The 24153-nt window shown below is 40.6% G+C and overlaps 1 protein-coding gene and 1 long non-coding RNA gene across 2 annotated transcripts in view; both read left to right on the top strand.

Moving 5' to 3' along the window:
- Window positions 1-24153, top strand: part of LOC309564720 — a 626554-nt gene that overhangs the window by 459693 nt on the left and 142708 nt on the right. The gene's annotated exons all lie outside the window — the stretch shown is intronic.
- On the top strand, window positions 12025-16050 carry LOC309563836 (uncharacterized protein; the record flags this gene model as incomplete). Its single annotated transcript, XM_082268468.1, has 3 exons — window positions 12025-12127; window positions 12996-13055; window positions 15956-16050. The coding sequence occupies 3 exons, from the start codon at window positions 12025-12027 to the stop codon at window positions 16048-16050; spliced, it is 258 nt and encodes an 85-aa protein (XP_082124594.1).

Here is a 24153-nt window from a genome sequence, read left to right on the forward strand (position 1 = left end):
ATTAAACTCAGTGTCCTAAACAATGGGCACTGGGTGACTTAGCATTAAACCCCAGTTTGTTTGTTTCTTTTCTTTTTCTTTCTTTTTATGTGGAAATATTTTTTATATATTTTTTATATATTTACTTCAAAGTATCCAACTTCTGTAGATATTTTAAAAATCTATGGCTACATAGTCTTAAGTTGTTTTATTTTCATTTTTATAAATTGATGATAAGATTGCAAGTATGAGGAATATATATTACATTATATATGAGCATGTTATTATCCGGTGGCCTATAGAGGGTGACTGTAGGTTTTGATTGGGGGGAACGCGATGTGTTTATTAGATGGGAAATAAAAGTTTTAAACATTATTACACTATCGGTGTCCCATATCTGCTTCCCTTCTATTGGTGGCTTGAGTTTCTGTGATCCGGATGTCTGAGGAATACCTAGAGGCTTTTGATTCGATTGGGAGAGGCAGTACCATCCGAGGATTCATTACTGGCAATTAGAAGCTGAGGAGGTCTTGGTGTGAATATTAAAAGAGCCTGATTTCTACTGTATATCTGGTGAGTGCCCACTGCTATGGGGTGCACTGGAGGTGTGGTGAAGGATATAGTCTATTCTATCCATACGGGCACTGGGAGTACCACCGTTTGTCAAGTCATATTGTATATATTGGGCCTATTTGGGGTCACACTTACCTGGTCATATAGCATATGGACAGTATATGGACAATATTTCACTTCTGTCGCGTATGTCTCTTTTAATGCAAATGTATTGCTGACATTAAGCAATTAATACTTGATAGGTGGAAGCATATTCAGTGCTGCTGAGTGTGATTAATACTGGACTTTGTGGGATGCTACAGTGTTTATTACATTTTTTTGATTTTGATACTTTTACAGCAGCCGCTAACAGCGATATATAATTTTATGTACTTTAAGCACTATATTATTGGCCTTTAGCCCTGGGTGAGTGTTTGCCAGTCTTTGGTCAGCAACCACTTTTCTTACAGTTTGTTAATGCAAACTGATTGCGAAGTTTATGTTAAAGTGATTGTAAAGTCTCGTTTTAAAAAAAAAATAACAAACATGTTATACTTACCTCCTCTGAAGTTGGGTTTTCACAGAGCAGCCTGGATTCACCACATCTTGGGTCCCTCATTCCTGCCCCTCCCTCCTATTGAATGTCCCCACAGCAAGCAGCTTGCTATGGGAGTCCCAGGATGGCCAAGGGACTCGTGGACATCACTGGAGAGAGAGGGGGCACAGGTAAGTATTAGGGTTACTGGGGAGGCTGTTACACACAGAAGGCTTTTTATCTTAATGCATAGAATGCATTAGGATAAAAAGCCTCCCTGACTTTACAACTCCTTTAAGTTACCGACACCCCACATCCAGTTTGCAAAATGCAGCGTGATTTGCAGAATCAGATCGCATGAGTGTGAACAGCCATGCATTCCGATTATGGTGCGGACAAAAAAAGGGTCCTGCACGAGTTCGGTCCGAATGCGATGATAAGTTCTAGTCTGAACATCTACAGCATCCAAGCAGTATCCAGTCTTATGACTACCCACTCGATCAGAAACTGCCACAGGAACCCATGCCTTTCCTCATTCTGCTACACCAACTCCAGGGGATAGTGGACAGGAGGTCTAAGGAAAGATCTCTCTTAAGCAGTGTTCATTTTGGCAGCAAATTTAAATTTAGTCTTAGTCTTAGGACTAAAATGGCATTTTAGTTTTAGTCCCATTTTAGTCTTCTGCAAGTGTTTTAGTTTTTGTCATATTAAGTCGACTAAAACTCCAGTACATTTTAGTCGACTAAAACGTCCAGTACATTTTAGTCGACTAAAACGTCCAGTACATTTTAGTCGAATTAAACTCATTTTAGTCATCTATAATCGAATAGGTGTAGTTCAATTGTAATTTGTAATGCATTATTTAAGCATTTCTCTACAATTTCCAAACTCATTAAATGCTACTGCTGGAGTGAAAAATTGAATATGTTATTATTTGTGGTATTAAGCTTTGAGCATGCACTAGCACAGCACTACAAAGACACAGATTTAGTCATTAAGTCTTTATTTAGGCAAAACTGTTTTGCCAAGAATATTGCTTTTTTGACCAAAGGGGGTAACATAAAAATGTAAAAATGTAATAAAAATACAAAAAAATAAAAACTTTGCAGGCCCGTTGACTCGTGATGATGCCAGTCATGCAGTGCACATTTACATGAACTTTAACAGGTCAAGAAACTGAACAGAACACAATAAAACCTTTCAGCAGCTTTACCTGGTGTCAAAGGGACTGGAGTAAAGTAATTTTCTGTGATGATTCATTCCCCTTTCTGATTGTTTAGGGCATCCCAAAAAAACCTTGTCCAGAGACTCACTCCTGGGAAGAAAAAATAAGCATCAGCTCACTTCATCAGTCCTGTGTCATGCTCATAGAAACAGTACAGCATCCTGAGACCTGAGACCACTGTGGGGGGTTGCTAAGTTCTCAGCCAACAAAGGAAGTGTGCTCACTGCTCACTCACAATTTTGCCTAAGAACACAGCCATGAATAAAGAATGGTACAAAAACATCCTCAGAGAAGAGAACAACTTCCTTCCCACCTCAACCATCCAAGAACAGCTGCAGAGACTCCAGGGAAGAAAAAAATAAGCATCAGCTCACTTCATCAGTCCTGTGTCATGCTCATGGCAACAGTAAAGCATCCTGAGACCTGAGACCACTGTTGGGGGGGTTGTTAAGTTCTCAGCCAACAAGGGAGTGTGCTCACTGCTCACTCACAATTTTGCCTAAGAACACAGCCATGAATAAAGAATGGTACAAAAACATCCTCAGAGAAGAGAACAACTTCCTTCCCACCTCAACCATCCAAGAACAGCTGCAGAGACTCCAGGGAAGAAAAAATAAGCATCAGCTCACTTCATCAGTCCTGTGTCATGCAACAGTAAAGCATCCTGAGACCACTGTGGGGGGGGGGTGCTAAGTTCTCAGCCAACAAGGGAGTGGGCTCACTCACAATTTTGCCTAAGAACACAGCCATGAATAAAGAATGGTACAAAAACATCCTCAGAGAGAACAACTTCCCGCCTCAACCATCCAAGAACAGCTGCAGTGCACACTTGCACAGGCACTGTCACTGCCAGTTTGGCACTGGCACTGCATAATAAACCAATACTGTAACTTGAGGGGGGTAATGCTTATTTCTACAATAAGAACCCATTTACAGTGTCAGCTTATTATTTTAACAATTCTAATTCTCAGATGTATTCAATAAAAATGTGCACAGTCTACAATAATGTCATTAGGGTCTGAATTATAACAGACTTACCACTTTTTATCAACTCCTCTCTCCTCTTTCTCAGTCTCAGCATTCGCAATGGCAATAGAGGTAAATATTACACTATAAAGAACTGCAGCAGAACCCCGATGTACGGCTGCCCTTTTTGACCGTTACTGATCTATTTTTTTCTTTTTCATTAGTGTGATATTTGTCTCTATTGTAACATTTGTCAATGCTAAGAGAGAGAGGAGTTAATAAGTGGTGGTTGTTGTTATTGTTCCACATACAAATGGCATTTGTAGCCTGCGTGCATTTTTACAATTAATTGAATTGACGATTACAACTGTTTTTAAAGCATAAGTATTAATTATCTTTCTTATAGAAATAACAATAATAAAACACTTCTTTGTTTTGATTAATTTTAAGGAAAGCACTTTGTGCCAAAATTACCCTTGCTCTATTCCGCCAGCCTCTAGAGAGGTCACCTGTGACACTGAATACCCTCTCTGCAAAGGCTTGAAAAGCTGGCATAGCCAGCAGGTCTAAAGCAAAAGGTTTGAGATGGTGATAGTGTCACTCTTTGACAGCTAAAAATCTGTTGCAGTGTTGTCCTCAACTTGATGCAAAAGCTCTTCCTTATATTTTCTGATCTGCTGTTTTATGCTGTTTGGGGAGATCCTCTGCCTGTGTCTTCTGTGGCATTTAGAAAGAAACCGAAAGATTGGCTGCTTAGATGTGGATGCCGGTGCTTCTTCAACTTCCTCCGATTTTTCAATATTCTCCTGTTCCACTAGTTCCACATCATCTTCAGACAATTCATGATGTTGCATGTGGGGCGAAGTGGATTTTCTTATTGCATACTCCTCTGCCTTTTTAAGCAATTCCTGAATATTCTCGTGATCTGCCACATCAACAAGGGTTTCACAGACAGTATGGTTGACAAAACAAGCAGCTGCTGCAAGTGGCGAGAACATTTCATCTGTTGGATCTAAAAATGAAGCAAAACGCTGGTTCACTCTCCCTTTAATTTTCTGTGCAATTGAGGAAAAGTCTTGGTAGCTAGTGTTCTGTTTAAAGTCCTCAAGGTGGCTGAGTAGATCAAAGAGAGCAAGGACAGCCAGGGACATTGACATGGTGTCACTCTGGAGGGTTTTAGTATGTTCTGCAAAAGGCAGCAGTAGGTCATGCAATGATGTGAGCTTTTGCAATTCACTAGGGAGCAAGCTGTCCCATCCCATGTTGTTCGCGATTTGGCAGACTGACTCTTTCAGTTTGAGGAGTCTTGCGATCATGTTGAATGTGCTTGACCAGCGTGTGGGGCAGTCATTGAAAAGGGTCAGGCCACAATACTCCAATATCTTCTGTGTTGCGATGGAAGACTTGCGTAAGAGATTCACTATTGATCCTGCTTTATCCTGTATTCTCTTCACACTTGCCTCCTTCTGCAACATGTGGACCACTAGTTGTAAGGTATGCACTACACATGGTGTCCGGTCCATGTCGAACTGTTGGTACCTAACAGTGGAACACAGCCAAATAAGCATAAAGTATATAAAAGCTTTCTATTCCATTCTATTCCATTCTATTATTTTAATATTTAACATCTTATGGGAATACTTTTACACAAGACTACTGGAAAAATAACAAAGATGCACCCATAGAGTAGACTAGAGCAGATACTAGTGCCCCCATATCAATCATATCATATGCATGTGATAATTAACTGTCAACAGAACCATGTCATGTAAAATAATATTAAAATTGGCTCACCGCAGATCATCAATTTCAGACTCCGCCTCAGAGTCGCTTTCCGTCATGGGGGAGTCTTCGTCACTAGAGCTGGGCGGTTCTTCTGCTGCTTCTGCGGTTTGTTTAAATGCTGCCACCATATTGCTCCCGTTGTCTGTTATCACTGTGAGGATCTTCCTCTTTAGTATGTCCCACTCTTGCAAGCATTTGTCCACACATGTTTTAATTGACTGTGCAGTGTGTGGGTGGGCTACATGTTCAAGGGCCAACAATATGTGTTCAGGTTTATGTTGTTCAACACAAAAGTAGCATGCACTTATAGCAAGGAATGAAGCTGAGCGTTCTTTTTTGGTACACAAATCAGTGCAAATAGATACTCTCCGAGCAGCAGTCAGTCTCTTTTGAGACTCTTTGAATTTTTGTTTTTCATCTTCATATTGTTTGTCAATCACATTGCTTATTTTACTTTTCTTTGGAACAGTCAGCTTTCTATCTACTGTCTCCATCATGCTAACAAAGTCTTCATCTTCAATCCTTCTGACTGGTAATCCGGAGCACCCAATCCATCTCGCTATGGCCTCCTCCATGGCCTGTTGTTCCTTAGAGTCAATTTTGTATTTTGAAGCACCTAAAAGAGCAGTGTAAATAATTTTCTGTGGTGCACTGGCTTGACTTGGTCCATCATTTGAGGTTTTCTGTATCTGTGGGGTTAAATTAGGGCGAAAAATTCTAGTTATTCTGATTTTACATTCTCTCTCACTCAGCTCCAAGTTGTCTCTTTATACAAAGTAGAGTTAAGTGCTATCATGCACTGCTTACCTTTGTATGAATTTCGGGATGAGTTGACGCTTCAAGTTTGTTGTATTTTTACCAGTTAGTGTCACTCCACATGGTTTGCAAAGGGTCTTGTTGTCCTTAGCATCAAATGTAAAATACACCCATAGATCTTCTCTTCTCTTTCTACCAGTCACAGAGACAGACGCGGTCGTGGACATTTCTCTGGATGATAGTGCTGTGTGGATGACAGTGGTCAGAGGAGGCCTGTAATGCTGCTGGATAGTGCTGGATGGTGGTCTTGGGTAGAAGGGATGGCCTGTAAATAATGCACAGTGCCCTGGATGCCTGCGGTGGTCAGACTTAGAGGAGGGCTAATGCTGCTGTGCTGGACAGTGCTGGATGGTGGTCTCAAGTCTAAGGGATGGTCTGTAATGCCCTGAATGCCTGTGGTGGTCAGGTCAGACAGAGGAGGCCTGTAATGCTGCTGGACAGTGCTGGAGCCTGGATGGTGGTCTCAGGTCTAAGGGATGGCCTGTAATCTAATGCACAGTGCTGAATGGGGGTCTCAGGTCTAAGGGATGGCCTGTAATGCCCTGGATGCCTGTGGTGGTCAGGTCAGACAGAGGAGGCCTGTAATGCTGCTGGACAGTGCTGGAGCTTGGATGGTGGTCTCAGGTCTAAGGGATGGCCTGTAATCGAATGCACAGTGCTGGATGGTGGTCTCAGGTCTAAGGGAAGGCCTGCAATTCCCTGGATGTCTGTGGTGGTCAGGTCAGACAGAGGAGGCCTGTAATGCTGCTGGACAGTGCTGGAGCCTGGATGGTGGTCTCAGTTCTAAGGGATTGCCTGTAATGCCCTGGATGCCTGTGGTGGTCAGGTCAGACAGAGGAGGCCTGTAATGATGCTGGACAGTGCTGGAGCCTGGATGGTGGTCTCAGGTCTAAGGGATGGCCTGTAATCTAATGCACAGTGCTGGATGGTGGTCTCAGGTCTAAGGGATGGCCTGTAATGTCCTGGATGCCTGTGGTGGTCAGGTCAGACAGGGGAGGCCTGTAATGCTGCTGGACAGTGCTGAAGCCTGGATGGTGGTCTCAGGTCTAAGGGATGACCTGTAATGCCCTGGATGCCTATGGTTGTCAGGTCAGAGGAGGCATGTAATGCTGCTGCACAGTGCTGGATGGTGGTCTCAGGTCTAAGGGATGGCCTGTAATGCCCTGGATGCCTGTGGTGGTCAGGTCAGACAGAGGAGGCCTGTAATGATGCTGGACAGTGCTGGAGCCTGGATGGTGGTCTCAGGTCTAAGGGATGGCCTGTAATCTAATGCACAGTGCTGGATGGTGGTCTCAGGTCTAAGGGATGGCCTGTAATGTCCTGGATGCCTGTGGTGGTCAGGTCAGACAGGGGAGGCCTGTAATGCTGCTGGACAGTGCTGAAGCCTGGATGGTGGTCTCAGGTCTAAGGGATGACCTGTAATGCCCTGGATGCCTATGGTTGTCAGGTCAGAGGAGGCATGTAATGCTGCTGCACAGTGCTGGATGGTGGTCTCAGGTCTAAGGGATGGCCTGTAATGCACACAGTGCTGGTTGGTGGTCTCAGGCCTAAGGGATGGCCTGTACCAGTGCCCTGGATGCCTGCAGTGGTCAGAGGAGGCCTGTAATGGTGCTGGGCATGGACAGTGCTGGATGGATGGTGGTCTCAGGTGGTCTAAGGGATGGCCTGTATGCATTGCACAGTGCCGGATGCCTGCGGTGGTCAGGTCAGAGAGGAGGCCTGTAATGCTACTGCCTGCAGTGCACACAGCACAGTGCTGCTCAGAGTGCTGAATGGGGGTCTCAGGTTTAAGGATGGTCTGACTCTGAAGTTGAACAGGATAGGCCGGGCTCAGCGGCCTATGCACGCACACACACACACAGTGCTGGATGGCGGATAACAGTGTCTGAGGGGACTCAGGGGAGGCAGTAATGGCTGGCCTGGCTGTTATAACTCTCTCAGTGGGTGCTCTGCTCTGGATGTGGTGGTGGGTGCCACTGCCTGGGTGGTCGTCTGCCGTGTGATGATGTGACGGAGTCGGGTCTGGATTACGGAGGCCTGGCTCAGGCTGTAGTGCTGCAGTGCTCTGGTGAGGTGACTGGTCTCGACTCTCTTGTAGTCATCACGTCGGACGTCACAGGGCACGCCACGCCAGACGCTACACAGTCGCTTACTGGGAGCGAAAGCAGGCGGAGCTCCGTGAAAACCGGAGGTTGGGTAAACATCCCTGCCTCACATTCTCATTTAGTTTTCGTTCGTTAACCAAAATGGATTTGATTTTCGTCATAGTTGTCGTCATTTGACAAAAATGTGCTGTACTTTGCGTTTCGTTTTCGTCACTTGAAAAATGCCGTTGACGAAATCGGTGACGAAAAAGTTTTCATTGACGAAATTAACACTGCTTTTAAGTTCAAACGTTATCAGGTATGTGACAGATGTAGATCCATCGCCACTGCAACAAGGACTCACCCCCCAATGACAATGATATCACTACTAAATTGGACTTTAAACATCACACAAAAAATATTAGAAACATGGTCTCCCAGCTGGCCATTCTGGTGCAGTTCCGCCGTCTCTGTCATTGACGGCGGCTGAAAATGTAAACTGTAAATGCACATGCGCGACCTGCTTTGAATCTCTCGTTCTACCGCGCATGCATAGACCAGGTCAGAAGCTACAGAAAGTGATTACCAGCAATTATAAATAACGCCTGTCATAGCCGATTGGCTTACTTCCTGACATGGGAAGGTTGCGTAATGTGTGGAGGCAGAACCAGGTGGCGTGAACGTTGGATTGGAACCCATATGTGAGACGCTGCTCATTTTCAATTCTATGCTTCTTTGCTGTTGAATGCTCGATTTGATTTAATAAATGTGAGTACATTTCTGGAAGCTGGGTTGAGGTTACTTAGCTATATGTATAAATATACTACACTAATAGTGTAATTAAGAGCTGTATGGAGCCACTCTCCCTAAGGAGGATTCATGTCAAGGATCATTAACTGGTGTGGGACATTATATCGAGAATATCCCTGTTTATGCGAGATTGACCTATGCATAGGTCTATTCATAAGGTGGGAATGCACTTCACTTGGTGGTGGAGAACTGTTTACTATCGGATGGAGCACTAAGTGGATTCTAAGATTGTAAAGTTTATTTTTTTCAAGAAGCACTATTAAAACACAATTGTTTTTGGACTTTTGAGATTTTTTCTTTTTTTTTTTCCTTTTTGGGATATATTTTTTTCAATATTGATTTTTTTATTATTGATTTCTACTATTGATCTTATCATCACCATCATCAACATTAAAGGCAGAAAATAAAAAAAGGTAGAAACAACTTTTCTTTTAAAGTAATTTGTGGCTGTTGGTGTGCCCTGCCTACAGTGGGGATCAAAAGTTTTGGCACCCCAGGTAAAAATTTGTATTAATGTACATAAAGAAGCCAAGGAAAGATGGAAAATTCTCCAAAAGGCATCAAATTACAGATTAGACATTCTTATAATATGTCAACAAAAGTTAGATTTTATTTCCATAGTTTACACTTTCAAAATAACAGAAAACGAAAAAATGGTGTCTGCAAAAGTTTGGGCACCCTGCAGAGTTAATATCTTGTACTGCCCCCTTTGGCAAGTATCATAGTTTGTAAACGCTTTTTGTAGCCAGCCAAGAGTCTTTCAATTCTTGTTTGAGGTATCTTTGCCCATTCTTCCTTACAAAAGTCTTCCAGTTCTTTGAGATTTCTGGGCTGTCTGTCACGCACTGCTCTTTTAAGGTCTATCCATAGATTTTCAATTATGTTGAGGTCAGCAGATTGTGAAGGCCATGGCAAAACCTTCAGTTTACGCCTCTTGATGTAATCCCCCATGGATTTCGAGGTGTGTTTAGGATCATTATCCATTTGTAGAAGCCATCCTCTCTTTAACTTTAGCTTTTTCACAGATGGCATCAAGTTACCATCCAAAATTTGCTGAAATGTTATTGAATCCATTTTTCCTTCTACTCGTGAGATGTTCCCTGTGCCACTGGCTGCAATACATCCCCAAAGCATGATTGATCTACCCCCATGCTTAACAGTTGGACAGAGGTTTTATTCATTAAATTCTGTGCCCCTTCTTCTCCAAATGTACCTTTGCTCATTCCGGCCAAAAAGTTAAATTTTAACCTCATCGGTCCACAGAACTTGTTTCCAAAATGCATCAGGCTTGTCTATATGTTCATTTGCAAAGTTCAAACTCAGATTTTTGTGGTGAGGACGTAGAAGAGGTTTTCTACTGATGACTCTTCCATGAAGACCATATTTGTACAAGTATCTCTTTATAGTGGAATAGTGTACCAAAACTCCAGTGTCTGCCAGATCTTTCTGGAGGGATCGTGCAGTCAAACGTGGATTTTGAATTGTTTTTCTCACAATCCTGCGAGCTGTTCTGTCTGATATTTTTCTTGGTCTTCCAGATCTTGCTTTAACTTCCACTGTTCCTGATGACTGCCATTTCTTAATTACATTCCGAACAGAGGATATTGACATCTGAAAACGCTTGGTTATCTTCTTATAGCCTTCTCCAGCTTTGTAAACGTCAACTATTTTCAGTTTCAGCTTTCTAGACAACTGCTTAGAAGATCCCATGGTGCTGATTGTCTGGGTATTTAAGACCTTTGAGATTGACATCACCTGGTCTTCCCAGACAATGATTGAGAACAATCCATGACACTGGCAGGTCTCAGCCTTGCTAAGGGGCAGTGCATGCTATAAATTCTGCAGGGTGCCCAAACTTTTGTAGATGCCATTTTTTTGGTTTTCTGTAATTTTGAAAGTGTCAATGATGGAAATAAAATATAACTTTTGTTGACATATTATAAGAATGTCTAATCTGTAATTTGATGCATTTTGGAGATTTTTACATCTTTCCTTGGCTTCTTTATGCACATTAATACAAATTTTTACCTGGGATGCCCAAACTTTTGATCCCCACTGTATGCAAGAGGGGCAAATAACGTGAGTTTAATAACACTTTAAAACCCAGGACTCCCTTTCCACATCCAATTACAGTCAGGGTGGCAGAGATCCAACCCCCAAGACAAGCTTTGGCAGCAATGGGATATCACAGTTACAGGGTGGATACTGGCCTTTACAAGCTGTGCTCACAGAGTCTAGTACCTCTAGCTTTGACCCCATACTTTGCAGAGCACATCCTACATACTTTTCCATCAATTTGCTGCTTTGCAGCAGTAATATATGGTGGAAAAGAAATTAAAACATTGCAATATTATGGCATCAAGTTTTTAAAGGTTTTTACAGGTGTTTATACATATTTTTGTTTCACTATTGAAATGCAAACAATTAATAAAGGGTGTAATAATGACAGAAGATATACAGAGCATATATGTTCTCCTAAAGAGAATGCAGCAAAAGTAGTTTGCTTTCAATTTATCTATGACTGAATGTTTATGCAGCTCTGTATGAATAGATGTGGTTGGGAGGTGGGGGTGCAGGAACAATAATTTTTCTAACTCATTTGTGAATGTATATTTAAGCCCACGCTATTGGGGTCTGTAATCAGCAGATTTTATCAGCCTAGTTGTTAGATTACATTTGTCATAAATATAAGATACAAAGGTTGCCATTGTTGGCCTCCTTCTGAAAATACTGATTGTTTGACTGTGTCTCGATGTGTCAAGCTGACTATGCACTAAATAGTGAATGTGAATAGAGCAAAAACAAAGGACAACTAATGATGTACTTCTAAATATTCAAGACCCCTATGTGCAAATATTTTTATCTTTTGAGTAATATCGCACGTCTTAATATGAGCAACATGCTGCAATATAAAAATGACTACTACAACAATTTTTAAATATGCACGCTAACACATAATCCCAATTAAAACTATGCATCAGTATATAAAACAATTAAAAAGGAATTAAAAAGAAAAAAACAATTAAAAAGTTTACATCATAGAGTGTAGGTAAATAATTAGTGCTGAATAAAGCCTAAACAAACTAGTAAATGATAAGCATGTGGACAGCGTTTCAACACCTTGTAAATCTGTTATAACCAGTCAGTGGAGGAATGTGTTCTAATTCCTCCTCCACTTGCAGTATATATAAAAAGGTGCCATCATACATTACTCAAATAACCGAAAAATCTTTCTGAATTTTCCAAGAAGGAAACCAAACTTAAAAATAGATATGTCTGGAATCAAAGGGAAATGTGTTGCCCAGAAGATCCAATGCCAAGATCCATGCAACCCTTGCCAAAACGTAGTAGTCTGCAAAGATCCATGCCAAGACCGTAAGTGTTGTGTTTATAATTAAACTACATCTTTTTTATACTCCACTGTAAAATTCTTTCTTTCTTATAATTTCCTGCTAAAAATGTTTGGCTATGCATGTGTGTCAGTTATAAGTTATCGTATCAATAACTGTAGTTTAATTTTAGCTGGACTTGAATTCTATTTTAAACCTGAATCTGGGTTTACTTTTATTGTAAATACACAAATAAGCTGGCCCAAGCAAACTATTTCCATTACTAATTGATGCGGCTTCTGTCAGAGCTGTATAAGCTGTATTTAACATCAGAGGCATAAAGGTAAACAGCATTGTGTTCCTGCAGCGGTACTGGGAACTTCCATCGGTTGGCCCAAACAAGCTATTTAAAGTAAAAGTAAACCTAGAGTTAAGTTTTGAGCAAAATGTTTTATCTCCAGGAAAAAAATCAGTCTTAGATTACATTTTGTTTGTTCAGTTACATGATCTACAATATCATAACATGTAAAAATGAGTTGGAAGAGAAATTAAATTGCAGATGTCTGATAGAACCAAACATATGACCTGATGTGCAAAATCTGACTGAAGTCTACTATATGTCTCAACCCTGGGAAAGTAAGGTCAGGTTTTCTGATTTTACCTACTGTGGGCTCCTTCTTGTACCTAAGAGCAAAGTTATGTTGCACAAGACAATCCTCTCATGGTAGTGCCAGTACCACTCAGAGGAACATGATGAACTCCAGTTGCAGTAGATTAATAAATCCAGGGTAAACATAAATTATACAGATTACACTACAGTTACAATATTTGGCTGATAGCATTAAATGTTATTCGGTTACTTTTATTGTCGGTTGTCTGGTATTCTTCTTTAATATATGTTTGTATTTCTTCAGCATGTAAGCCTCACCATCATCACCATCATCATCATGGAACCGTCCATGTTCACCAACAAGGTAAGAGGAGCAATAGATTATTTTTTAAGTATTTAAGATAATGAATAAAGAGTGTATATTTTTAAATAAACCTATACTCCCATCACTGAAAAAGATGATTCTTCACAGATCACAAACAGTGCACATTTTTAGTTGTTTCTTTTATAGATGGCTATTCAATGCATTTATGATTTTATTTGATATTGGGAAAAAACTGCACAAAGTGATTATATCAGCTGTCTTTGTTCAACAGAAAACCAAAAGTGACAATTATAATTCTTTCCCCTTATTTGTGCTTAAAAATATATTTTACCCTTCTAACAATTACATGAACTGCTTACCATTACACCTGAAGGCAGAAATGAAAAGTCATACATATTCTCCACAAGTATATACTGTAGCACAACTGCAAACTTTTCTTACCAGTCGCAACACAGTGGGTAAAAAAAGTGCAGTTCTAAATCACCATAGCTCTGGACCTCTGGCACATTAATGCAACATGAAGTGAAACATAAATGCAAATTGATTAACTATAAGTTGGTTGGTACTTCTTGCTAAGAGGACTATAATATGAATTGTTTTGCAAACCTCTGTAAATAAAATGCATTTACTACTCACATATATTTTGCTTATGCACTCTTCATCTACAGTCTGTAAATGTGTAAATGATCATTTTAAAGTGACTGCCCAGAATTGACTTTATTCTAAAATACAGGTAACCACACCCTATGTATCATTAAAGAATGTAATTGGAAAGGTGGGGCAGCAGGATTTTATCGGTACCATCGTAAGACATTTCAATGTTTATTTAAAAGAACAATACATTTGATATATATATATATATATATATATATATATATATATATATATATATATATATATAATCAACAACTCAATATAAAATATCAGATAGACATACAAATTTACAAAATATAAAATTGTCCCTCTTGACGGTTGCTACACTCCCAACATTGGGGTCACCTCTACCTGGGAATTAACTTCAGAAAAGGTATACAAGTATAGACCGTCAGACTCTCAACATGTTTTGTGGTCACCTGCTTCTTCAGGAGGAAAAGCAAAAGGGGACAGGACACTAGAAGTAAAAAACCTAAATGTAAATACAACATAATAACATCACTAGTGACATAGATCTTTTATACATATCATAAAATATATTCATTTAGAAGAGTGATATAGATTATATTTTGTAAATGTGTGTGTCTATCTGATATTTTAGATTCTGTTGTTGATTACATGTATATAAATACGATTTATTGTTCTTTTAAAAAAACTTTTTAATGTCTTATGATGGTTCCTATAAAATCCTGCTGCCCCACCTTTCCAATTACATTCTTTCATGAAAATGATAATGTTACTTTATATTGCACCTGTGAACTAGTAGTGCACATCTCTGCCCACTGCTAATTCTGGGACTTATCACAGCCACATGTTTCAGATTAAAGTAGAACTTTATGCAGAACTTTTTTTTTTCAATTTTGGGTAGAGTAAGGGAGCGTTATAACCCCTGTAAGACTTTTTTCCCCCATCTGTGTCCCATTGTCACTAGAATTAGTGACCCATTGGAAGATTTTCCCTCTATTACTTTTCTGGGGACAACCCAAAATTTGGGATTTCCTTTTACTTTCAATAATAATGGTAAACAGGATAAATAGAGAGGGTGAATCCCCTTAACAGAAGCACAGACAGTGAAAAAAACTGCCACACATTCTAAACCCTATCCAAAACAAAAAAAAAAAAAAGTTTTGCCTTTAGTTATACTTTAAGGGTTTGTTTATACACAGTTTGGCTCTCTGTTGAGCAGATTGTGGTGGATAGCTTGGAGATACTTTGTCACCCCCCTCACTGCCTGTTTTAACCACTAAAAACCCACACCAGCTGCGTGCATTGCACAGAAGCTGAACAGTCGCTTTCAGGTACCGAATTTTTGCTGGTGTAAAGGATTGCGGCTTCGGCATCTGATCACCTGCCTTTACAGCTTAAGGGGGGATTGATTGAGGGGCAGTAAAAATGCAGCTCAGACACATGTTTTTACCACCTCCCAAATGCAAATGTCAACAAGGTCTAAAATGATCAGGAACCCATTAGTAAGGTTTTTCCATCACGCAATCATTATGATAGCCAATCATGGTGCTCACTGGAAGTTTCTGCTTCTCTGGGCAGTCAAGATGAAGCGTTAGATAGCATTACACTTTGTAAAAAATAAATAAACAAATAAACATGTAAACAGTTTGAATCAAAACTGCTATGGAAAATAACTAAATGTAATTTTTTTTTACCATTTTTATCTATTGTTGTCCATTTGTCATCTTATAATAAATTTAGAGCAAAGTATTTTATAAAACAGGTCATGTAATAGGTTCTTAATCAGGCTCGGTTCACATTTATGCGAGTGCGGGAAGGCTGCGAATTCGCAGCCTCTTCCCGCATCGCACACGCACCCCCGGCAGTTCACACTGCCATATGCGATACGCTGGGGGTGTCAATGTAATCTTAACGACACCCCCAGTTTGATCGCATATCGCAGTGCGATCGTGCAGTTCGCACAGGAGCGGATCGCACAAGTGTGAACCGCTGTGTGATCCGATCCTGATGCGGCTGCAAAAATGCCTCCTGTGCGTCTTTGCTCCGGCTTTGTATGGCTAAACTCGCACCGCACAGCTGATCGCATGTAATGTCGGAGCAGTGCGCTCCGACATTACATGCGAACCCGGCATTCGCAGAAGTGTGAACCGGGGCTCAATGTAAAAATTATTCAGGTAGGCAAATTAGAGTTAAAGTCTAGAGAACCAAAACATACTAACACTGCTAAATTCATTCTGAGCATTTAAGCTTCAATGGCCTCTGGTCGTGAAGGGGTTAGGATGTAATACATGACTAATGAAGGTTTTGTTTCTTGGCAGATCCATGCAATCCATGCAACCCTTGTGTTGTTCCCTGTTGTCCTGAGCCGTGTGATCCTTGCCATGGACATGGACATTTCTGCTGTGATAAATGAAGACATCATGTGCATATAATCTGAGCTACTTACTTATCTGCAAAATAAACCACACTCATAACATTGTATGCTGTTAAATCCTGCTTATTTTTGTCTCTGGTTAAATGCTCCTGCTCAATAAAAATCTTAGCAACTGATATTTTTTTGCATTTCGTCACTTGTTATATTTTTAACAAATTTGTGGTCTTATAAAACATGCTAACATACTAAACATACTATTAGGAGGTTTAAAAAAATTAGAAAGGAAGTATTTTCACATTTATTTACAGATTAATGAAATCGGCAATATTGGGGGGAATTTACTTAAACTGGAGCACCCAGAATCTGATGCATTGTGCATAGTAACTATTCAGCTTCTAACTTCAGCTTGTTCAATTAAGTTTTGTAAAAAAAAAAAACTAGAAGACTACTGGTTACTATGCAAAGCTTCACCTGATTCTGTGTGCACCAGTTTTATATGTATCTACCCCAATTTGTTTTCTTGTCAAATTTCTTTTGAGTTTTAACATTTCATACAAGGAGGTTCAGCAGCAACAATAAAAAAGTAACATCGTAAAGTACGGGATTAAAGTATAAAGGGAAGTAAAGTATAAAGAACATAGGTATAAATGTTGCTACCTGAACCATATGGGAAGAATGAAAGAAAAAGAATATGGATAAGGTTAAAGATAATCCCTGGGGTAATGTGCGACTTCAAGCGTTTAATATACATACAAAAAGCTTGAATGTAAAAACACGTCACCAAGGCATCAATAAGGATTCATCAAACTTACAAAACACACAGAGGGTGCACCGACCTAGTTCATTATCCGGAGTCAAATAATTTATTGTATAAAAACACAGTAAGTATTATACTCACAAAGGCAACAGTAAAATGCGCATCACAGATTCATTGAAGTTGGAGGGTAAATATGTCAAAAAGTTGCAAAATTTGTAATGAGTGATGGCTTCTATTTTGGCATGGACCATAGCTTGGTTAAGTCTACGTTTGGTTTCAGCCATTATCAGCGTCTGAGATTTCCAGGCTTTGGCGATGGTCTGTTTCGCAGCCATAGTAACTTGCAGAAGGAGTTTAAAGTGGGATCGGATGAGATTATCCGGTCTTAAATTTAGAAGTGCTACAAAGGGGTGAGGAGGGATGTGCTCCTCAAACAATGTAGAAAACTGGAAGGAATATTTCCATCCAGAATTTATTAACTACCGGCAATCCTGCCAAATATGTGAATGTGACCCAAGGGCAGTATAACCTCGGAAGCAAGATGCAGGATAACTGGAGGTACATTTTGCAATCTTGGCAGGGACCAAATACCATAGTGTGAGTATTTTTTGTTGCGTCCCATATCTCATTCCAATCAGTTGTTTCCAGCTTAAACCCAAAGTCAAACTCCCATTTAGCTACATAAGTAGGAGGTTCAGCATCAGGTTTGGCAATAAGTTGGGCATAGGAGAGTCAAAACCAGTCCTTTTGTGTGGGGATCACGTTTACATATATCTTCAAAACGAGATAGATTATCGAGTCTGTCTTGAATATATGGTATGAAAAACATTTTTATTTGAAGAAATCAAAAGAGTTCTGATTTCCAAAGTCAATGATTTTCATAAGGTTAACCAGAGACAATAAATCGCACTGCAAGGATTCTAACATTACCCGATAGGGGACTTTAGAGGTTGCATGATATTTGGGTAGTTGCTCTAATTGGGCCGCATGGTAGTAGCTAGCAAAGTTGAGAAATCCAAGGCTACCTCTAATCTTGGGAAGGTATAGGGTGTGTTTTGGCAGTCAGGGTTTTGAAGATCCCCAGACAAACGTGGTTGCTTTGCAATGTATTATCCTTAAAATGTATGCCAGGACTGGAATAGGTAGGACTCGGAAGAGATAAAGGATTTTAGATAAAATCTACATCTTAATAACATTAATTTTACCCATCCAAGATAAGAGAAGAGAATACCATTGGGATAATAGGTTATTAATTTGGCATAATACCGGTGGAAAATTAGCAGCATAAAGTCCAGAGAGGTTAGTTGTAAGTGTAACACCTAGGTAAGGCAGGTGAGAGGAGGACCATGAAACTGGGAGGGATCTTTGTGCTTGTTGTAAAGCAGAAGAGGACAGAGATATGTTTAATGCTGTAGATTCATGAGAGTTGATGGTAAGACCTGAAATATGGGCAAAACATTCAAATTTTCTAATGAGGTTAGAAGAAGAAATATGCAGACGTAAAAATTAGGATATCATCGGCGATTAAACAAAGTCTATGTTGATAACCGGAAAGTTCAAGACCCTTAATCGAAGGATCAGAACTAATGAATTGGGCTAGGGGTTCTATAAGAAAAGCGAACAAAAGTGGGGATAGAGGGAAACCCTGACGTGTGCCTCTGCATAATTCAAAGGGGTTAGATTTATATTATGCATTTTTGACTTAGGCTCTCGGCTTATTGTATAATGATTAGATCCAGCTACGGAAGTGGGGACCAAATCCCCAACGTTGCAGAACATAATGTAGATAAGTCCATGATACCCTATTAAAGGCTTTTTTGATATCTAGGGACAATAAGCAGAGGGGAATTTTCCGTGATTTAGCAGCATGTAGCAATAGAGTGGCCCTACGTACATTATCTCCCACTTGATGTATAACCGACGTATAGCGGGATTAAACCGACTTGATCTATATGGATAAGGAGCCTATTACTGTATTTAGTCGGGTTGCTAAAACTTTCGCAAAGAGCTTGATGTCAAGATTGAGCAATGAAATAGGTCTATAGTTGGATCAAGATGAGTCATCAGAATGAGGTTTAGGAATCATTGAAATTATTGCCGTCAAAGTCTTAGGCCGAAAAGATTGTCCTTTAAGAAGAGAGTTAAATGCATTAGTCAATAATGGAACTAAAATATGTGAAAATTTCTAGTAATATTTTGCTGAAAAACCGTCAGGACCTGGACATTTATTCAGCTTGAGAGCTTTAATAGCCATTAAGATTTTATTAGTGGTAATGGGGTTTCAAGATTGTCCCAATAAGTCAAAGGTAAAGTTGGTAGTGTTATTTGGGAAAAAAAAGAAGTCTGCCACTGTCTGGTCTAAAGGGCCTTCCATTTTATATAGCGAGGCAAGGTGCTTCTGGAAAGTATGGAGAATCTTTACAGGGTTACTAGAATTTATGTCTAGAGATAATTTTTATCTAATCGGTTTAAAAGGGCGATTTAGGTTTATATGGATACAGGCTAGAAGTGTATAAGGTTTATTAGCTTTAGGATAGAATGTGTGTCTAGATTTACTTAAGATTTTATCAGCAGAGTCAGGTAAAAATAGATAGAAGTCAAGCTGTGCTTTATCGAGTTGTAAACTAGCTGCAGGGGTAGGTTTTGAATGGAAAAGCACGTGAGAAAATTTGAATTTAACCTCCAGTTTTTTTCTGTAACTGACATCTTTCTTTTTCAAGATAAGAGGCTTGGCAGATACAAGCTCCTTGGAGCACCGTTTTATGAGCCTCCCAAAGTGTCAATGGGGAAACATCAGTGGTTGAATTATTAGTTAAGTAGTCTTTCAGAGCTATTTCTAAATCAGCCGAGTGAGCTGGATGGGATAAAATAGTATCATTAATACACCATGTATGATCATGAGCTTTAGGGATTAGGTTATGAGCGTTGTGCATACAGAACTATGATTAGTCCATGGCAATGGGATGATCGATGAAGAAATAAGTTCAGGAGTCATCCCTACTGTGATTAGTATATGATCAATTCAGGAAAAACATTTATGAGGATGAGAGTTAAAGGTGTATTGGCGTTTTGTGGGGTTTGTCTCTCGCCAAGAATCTATCAAGGAGTATTACTGGAGTAGTTATTGAAATGGATGTCTCCCAGGACTAGAGGCAATAGGGGTGTGGGATTTATTTAAGTATGGATAAAGGACTTTGTTTAAATCTCAACATATTAAAAGGGTGCCTAATTTATCAGCTTCAATCACTTGAAATAGAAAAGAGGACGGAGATTTGTTTGTTTAATAAGAAACAACAGCAATTGGAGAGTCAACTAGATATCCTGTGTGTATGAGATACCGCCCTTCAGGGTCTTTTTTTTCTGTCAGGAGGGAAAAAGGTGTTGTACGGTGGAAAGCCACTATTACCCCCCATTGCTTGTTATTATCCAAAGTTGTAAAAACCTGAAGGTATACTAAGCCAAAGAATTTAGGTGTTGATGTTGTAGTAAAATGGGTTTCCTGGAGACATATGTGTGCTTTCTTAGATGCCAAGAAACAAAAAGCTTAAGTACGCTTTTGTGGAATGTTAAGACCTTGTACATTCAAAGTGACAACATTCAAAGGAGCCATAGGAGGATCAAAAAATAAATATGCACACAGGAGCTATAGAGTCACACACAGGGTGAGGTAAAAGTACACAAGAAAAAGAGAAGGGGGTAGAGAAAAAAAAAAGGGGGTGGGTAGGGGAAGCAAAAATCCTATAAATTATAGAAATTTCTAACAATCTGCAGAAATAGCGTGCTGGGTTCATGATGATCACGAGCCCAGAGGCCAAATGACTATCCGAGGAGGCCCTCCAGATAACAAAAGAAGGAGGAATATTCGAGGATAGAAAAAAAGTGTTAACAGTGACAGGTTCTCAACACAACAACAGCCATTCGTTAGATACGTACAGAAGAAAATAAAACACCCGAGATTGGCTGGCAACCTGTGTCTAATAAGCAACATGAAGAGGGAGATTGGGTGGAGGGAGGAGAAGGGGAAAGGAGGAGAGAAATGGAATGAGGTATAGGGAGGGAAAAAAGGAAAGTTGGATCAAGAAAATGTAAAATATCACTCGTGTTCCATAGTCATAAGCCAAACTAGCGATTTCAGTACTTAACATGTAAAATACAAGTAGAATAACTATTTAAAGAGGATCTCCAGGCACCTGTCAAAAAAAAAAAATGTTAGCAGCTACAAAAAGTGTAGCTGTTGACTCTTAAAAAACAGACACTCACCTGTCCCACGGTCCAGTGGTGAGCTCACCCCAGCCGTCTTCATCCTCTATCCTCCCTCGGTGGCGCCAGCATCTTCAATATGGACACCTGGCTGTGATAGCTTGTGGCTTCACAGCCGGGTGCCCACTGTGCGAGTCGCCTGGATTGGTGGAAGCAGTCTTCTGTCAGTGTCCCAGAAGATTGCAGGGGGTGGGAAAATAACTTCCGTTCCCGAGCTCCGCGGCACTCGGAATGAAAGTGGGAGCAGGTATCTGTCAAAATCAGGTACCTGCTCCCCCCCACTCCTCAACAGTGCCAATTGTGCAAGAGGAGCGGGGGATGAGTCCTTAACCACTTAACGCAAACTGATTTAGACCTACATCGGCTCACTTTAAGTGGTTGTACCGGGATAATGCCTCTAGCTAGAGGCATCATCCTGATACCATTGTTTAGAGCTGGCGGTCGGCTTTCCGGCGGTAACAACCGATGCGGCTTGTGAGCCGCTTGATCATTACCCCGGAGAGCGGGAGGGGACGTCCCCCCTCCCGCTGCCTTCCGCGGCTCTGCCCGGGTCTCCCGTCCCACCGGGAGACCCGAGCAACCAGCCAGCGCATCCTTGGGCTTCGATCGGGTCTCCGATGACGTAACCCGGAGGCGGCATCCATGACGTCACATCCGGGTTACTCGGCTGCTAAAGGCGGTAGTTTCAAAAAGTGAATGTATTCAAAAATGCAGTTTTTGGCGTTTTGAATACATGGAATTGTAGTGAAGGGGTCTAGGGTCTTTTAGACCCTTGATCCCTCCATAAAGAGTACCTGTCACTGCATATTGCTGTCACAAGGGATGTTTACATTGCTTGTGACAGCAATACAAGTGATCATATTTTTTTTTTTTAAAAACCTGTGTTAAAATTAAAAAAATAAATAAATAGGAAAAAAAATAATACATTTTAGCCGCCCCCCGTCGCCGTGAGCTTGTGCACGAAATAAAACGTATATGGAAGTTGCACCACGAATGAAATCGCTGTTCAAACCACACATGTGAGGTATCACCGCGATCACCAGAGCGTGAGCAATAATTTAAAAAAAAAAGAGCTACACTCTAACTCTAAACTGCCAACCATTAAAAAATTTTAAAGCGTCGCCTATGGAGATTTTTATTGACCGTAGTTTGTCGCCATTCCACGGGTGTGCGCAATTTTAAACCGTAACATGTTGGGTATATGAAAAAACCCTCTTCCCATCCTCCTGATTAGGGAATGCCTATGAAGCCTAAGTATGAAATCAGGAAGTAACTGAACAAATGTAAAAAAAAGTAAATACCAGCCTATCAATTTACTAATGCTAGCAGCATAAGGATTATAAATCATCAATGTTGATTAAGAGAGTTTAGTTCCGCTTTATTACTATGTACACTTTTTCCCTACTTACAGGATTGCCAGAGGGGACATGTACCACTGCAAAAAAAAGTTGGAGGTGTTGGGTTCCCTTTAGAAATTCAGTCAGGCATTCATTCAGGCAGTGAATAATCTTCCTCCTTCCAGTCAACACTTTCAAGGCACCATGTCCCACTGTTGAGGGACAAGGGCCCCCTACCACATCCAACACCTCAGAAGGGTTGTTGAGGGGGGGGGGTGGAACGTAACCTCCTGAAGCCTTCTTTATAACAAGGAAGGCCGGATATATCCACTCTCCCAATGTGAAGAGCACACTGGTACATTAGTGTGGCATCACCTGGAAAGCCATCTAAAATGGCGGATAATTAGCAAAACAAAATTGTTGATTCTGACAAACCCCAGTAGAGCTACAAGGACAAAAATTAATGTGCAGCTTAGACCCCCCCCCCCCCACCTCCCTTCTCTCCCTTTGTCTCTTTTTTGCTGTTTTCCTGTAACTAGCGAGATTACAGATAAAACTGGGAATGATAATTGCCCTAGATAAGATGTTACAGGGAACATCTGAAAAGAGAAAAACATGTTCTGTTTGCCAGACTAGTTTGGGAAAATATGTATCTGTCATGCAACTGCTAATATTTGTGATTTACACACCTATTTGGTCACTTGGCAAACTGACTCGAGTCGTTGCTAAGTCTTCTTCGCTAGTGAATAAAATGGTTTCCTGAAGTCTGCGTTCAGAGTCCATTTCTGGTTTCCCACCAAAACTGTTTGCTGCTACATTAGTACCACACCACTATTACTCATTCCCAAAAATGTAAAACATTAATAAAAAGGCACCCACACTGTGAAAAAGATTTTATTTCAGAAAAGTGAAACAATGTTCCCCAATGTAAAATCAACATCAACCATGTCATTCAGTGATGTTGTCAAGAAGGTGGAGTGCATGACCATGCCTGAAAATCTAGGCATGGACATGGGCATAGTACAGCTAATGATCCAGTACATAGCCAAGGCTGTGCATGCATCTGCACATGCTAATGCATATGCAGATTAGTGTGATATAGCATGCACATCTGGCACAGACTTTTGATACCCAGAGATCTATTTAAAGCACATCACAACAAAAGAGTAATGGTCAGTTTCTGGGAGTTGTGTCCTGACCCAGATTCTGCCAACCTGTGTTTGACCTGGCTTGTCTCATGGCTCTGCTTTATCCTGATCTCTTGCTAATCTTGGCTTGTGTCCTGGCTTTGTCTTCTGCCTGATGTTTTTGTACTTTTGCTCCTCATCAGATTCTGGCCTGGCTTCTGACGCTGCTACCTTCCTTCTGAATTAGTACCTCTGCTACTCAAGTTATGGCTGACTCTGGCTTGTTTTCACTTCTGCTTTGCTTCTAGCACCAGTAAGTTTCTGTGCTCCACTTATGTGCCAGTTTTCAGCTTAAGTTCCAGTCTGAACATCCATAGCATCCCAGAAAGTCTTCTAACTACCCACTCTGTCAGAACCTACCACAGGAACACATGCCACTCCTCATTCTGCACCTCAGGACAGTGACCTGGTACTAACATGCAGTAAAATCCATCTCCACTATAGGGAACTCTGGTGAATACTGTTTAGTACTTAGACTCCGCAACTAAGGTGAGCTCGAGTCATCGGCCAGGGTAATTGCCTGTGTGCTTATCAGGGTAGTCACGCAACTGCTATAGCAACACGTCTTCGAGTCTGACCCCTGATCATGACAAGAGGTCTA

Source organism: Pelophylax lessonae (assembly GCF_965119305.1).
Source record: "Pelophylax lessonae genome assembly, chromosome: 9".
Lineage (NCBI taxonomy): Eukaryota > Metazoa > Chordata > Amphibia > Anura > Ranidae > Pelophylax > Pelophylax lessonae.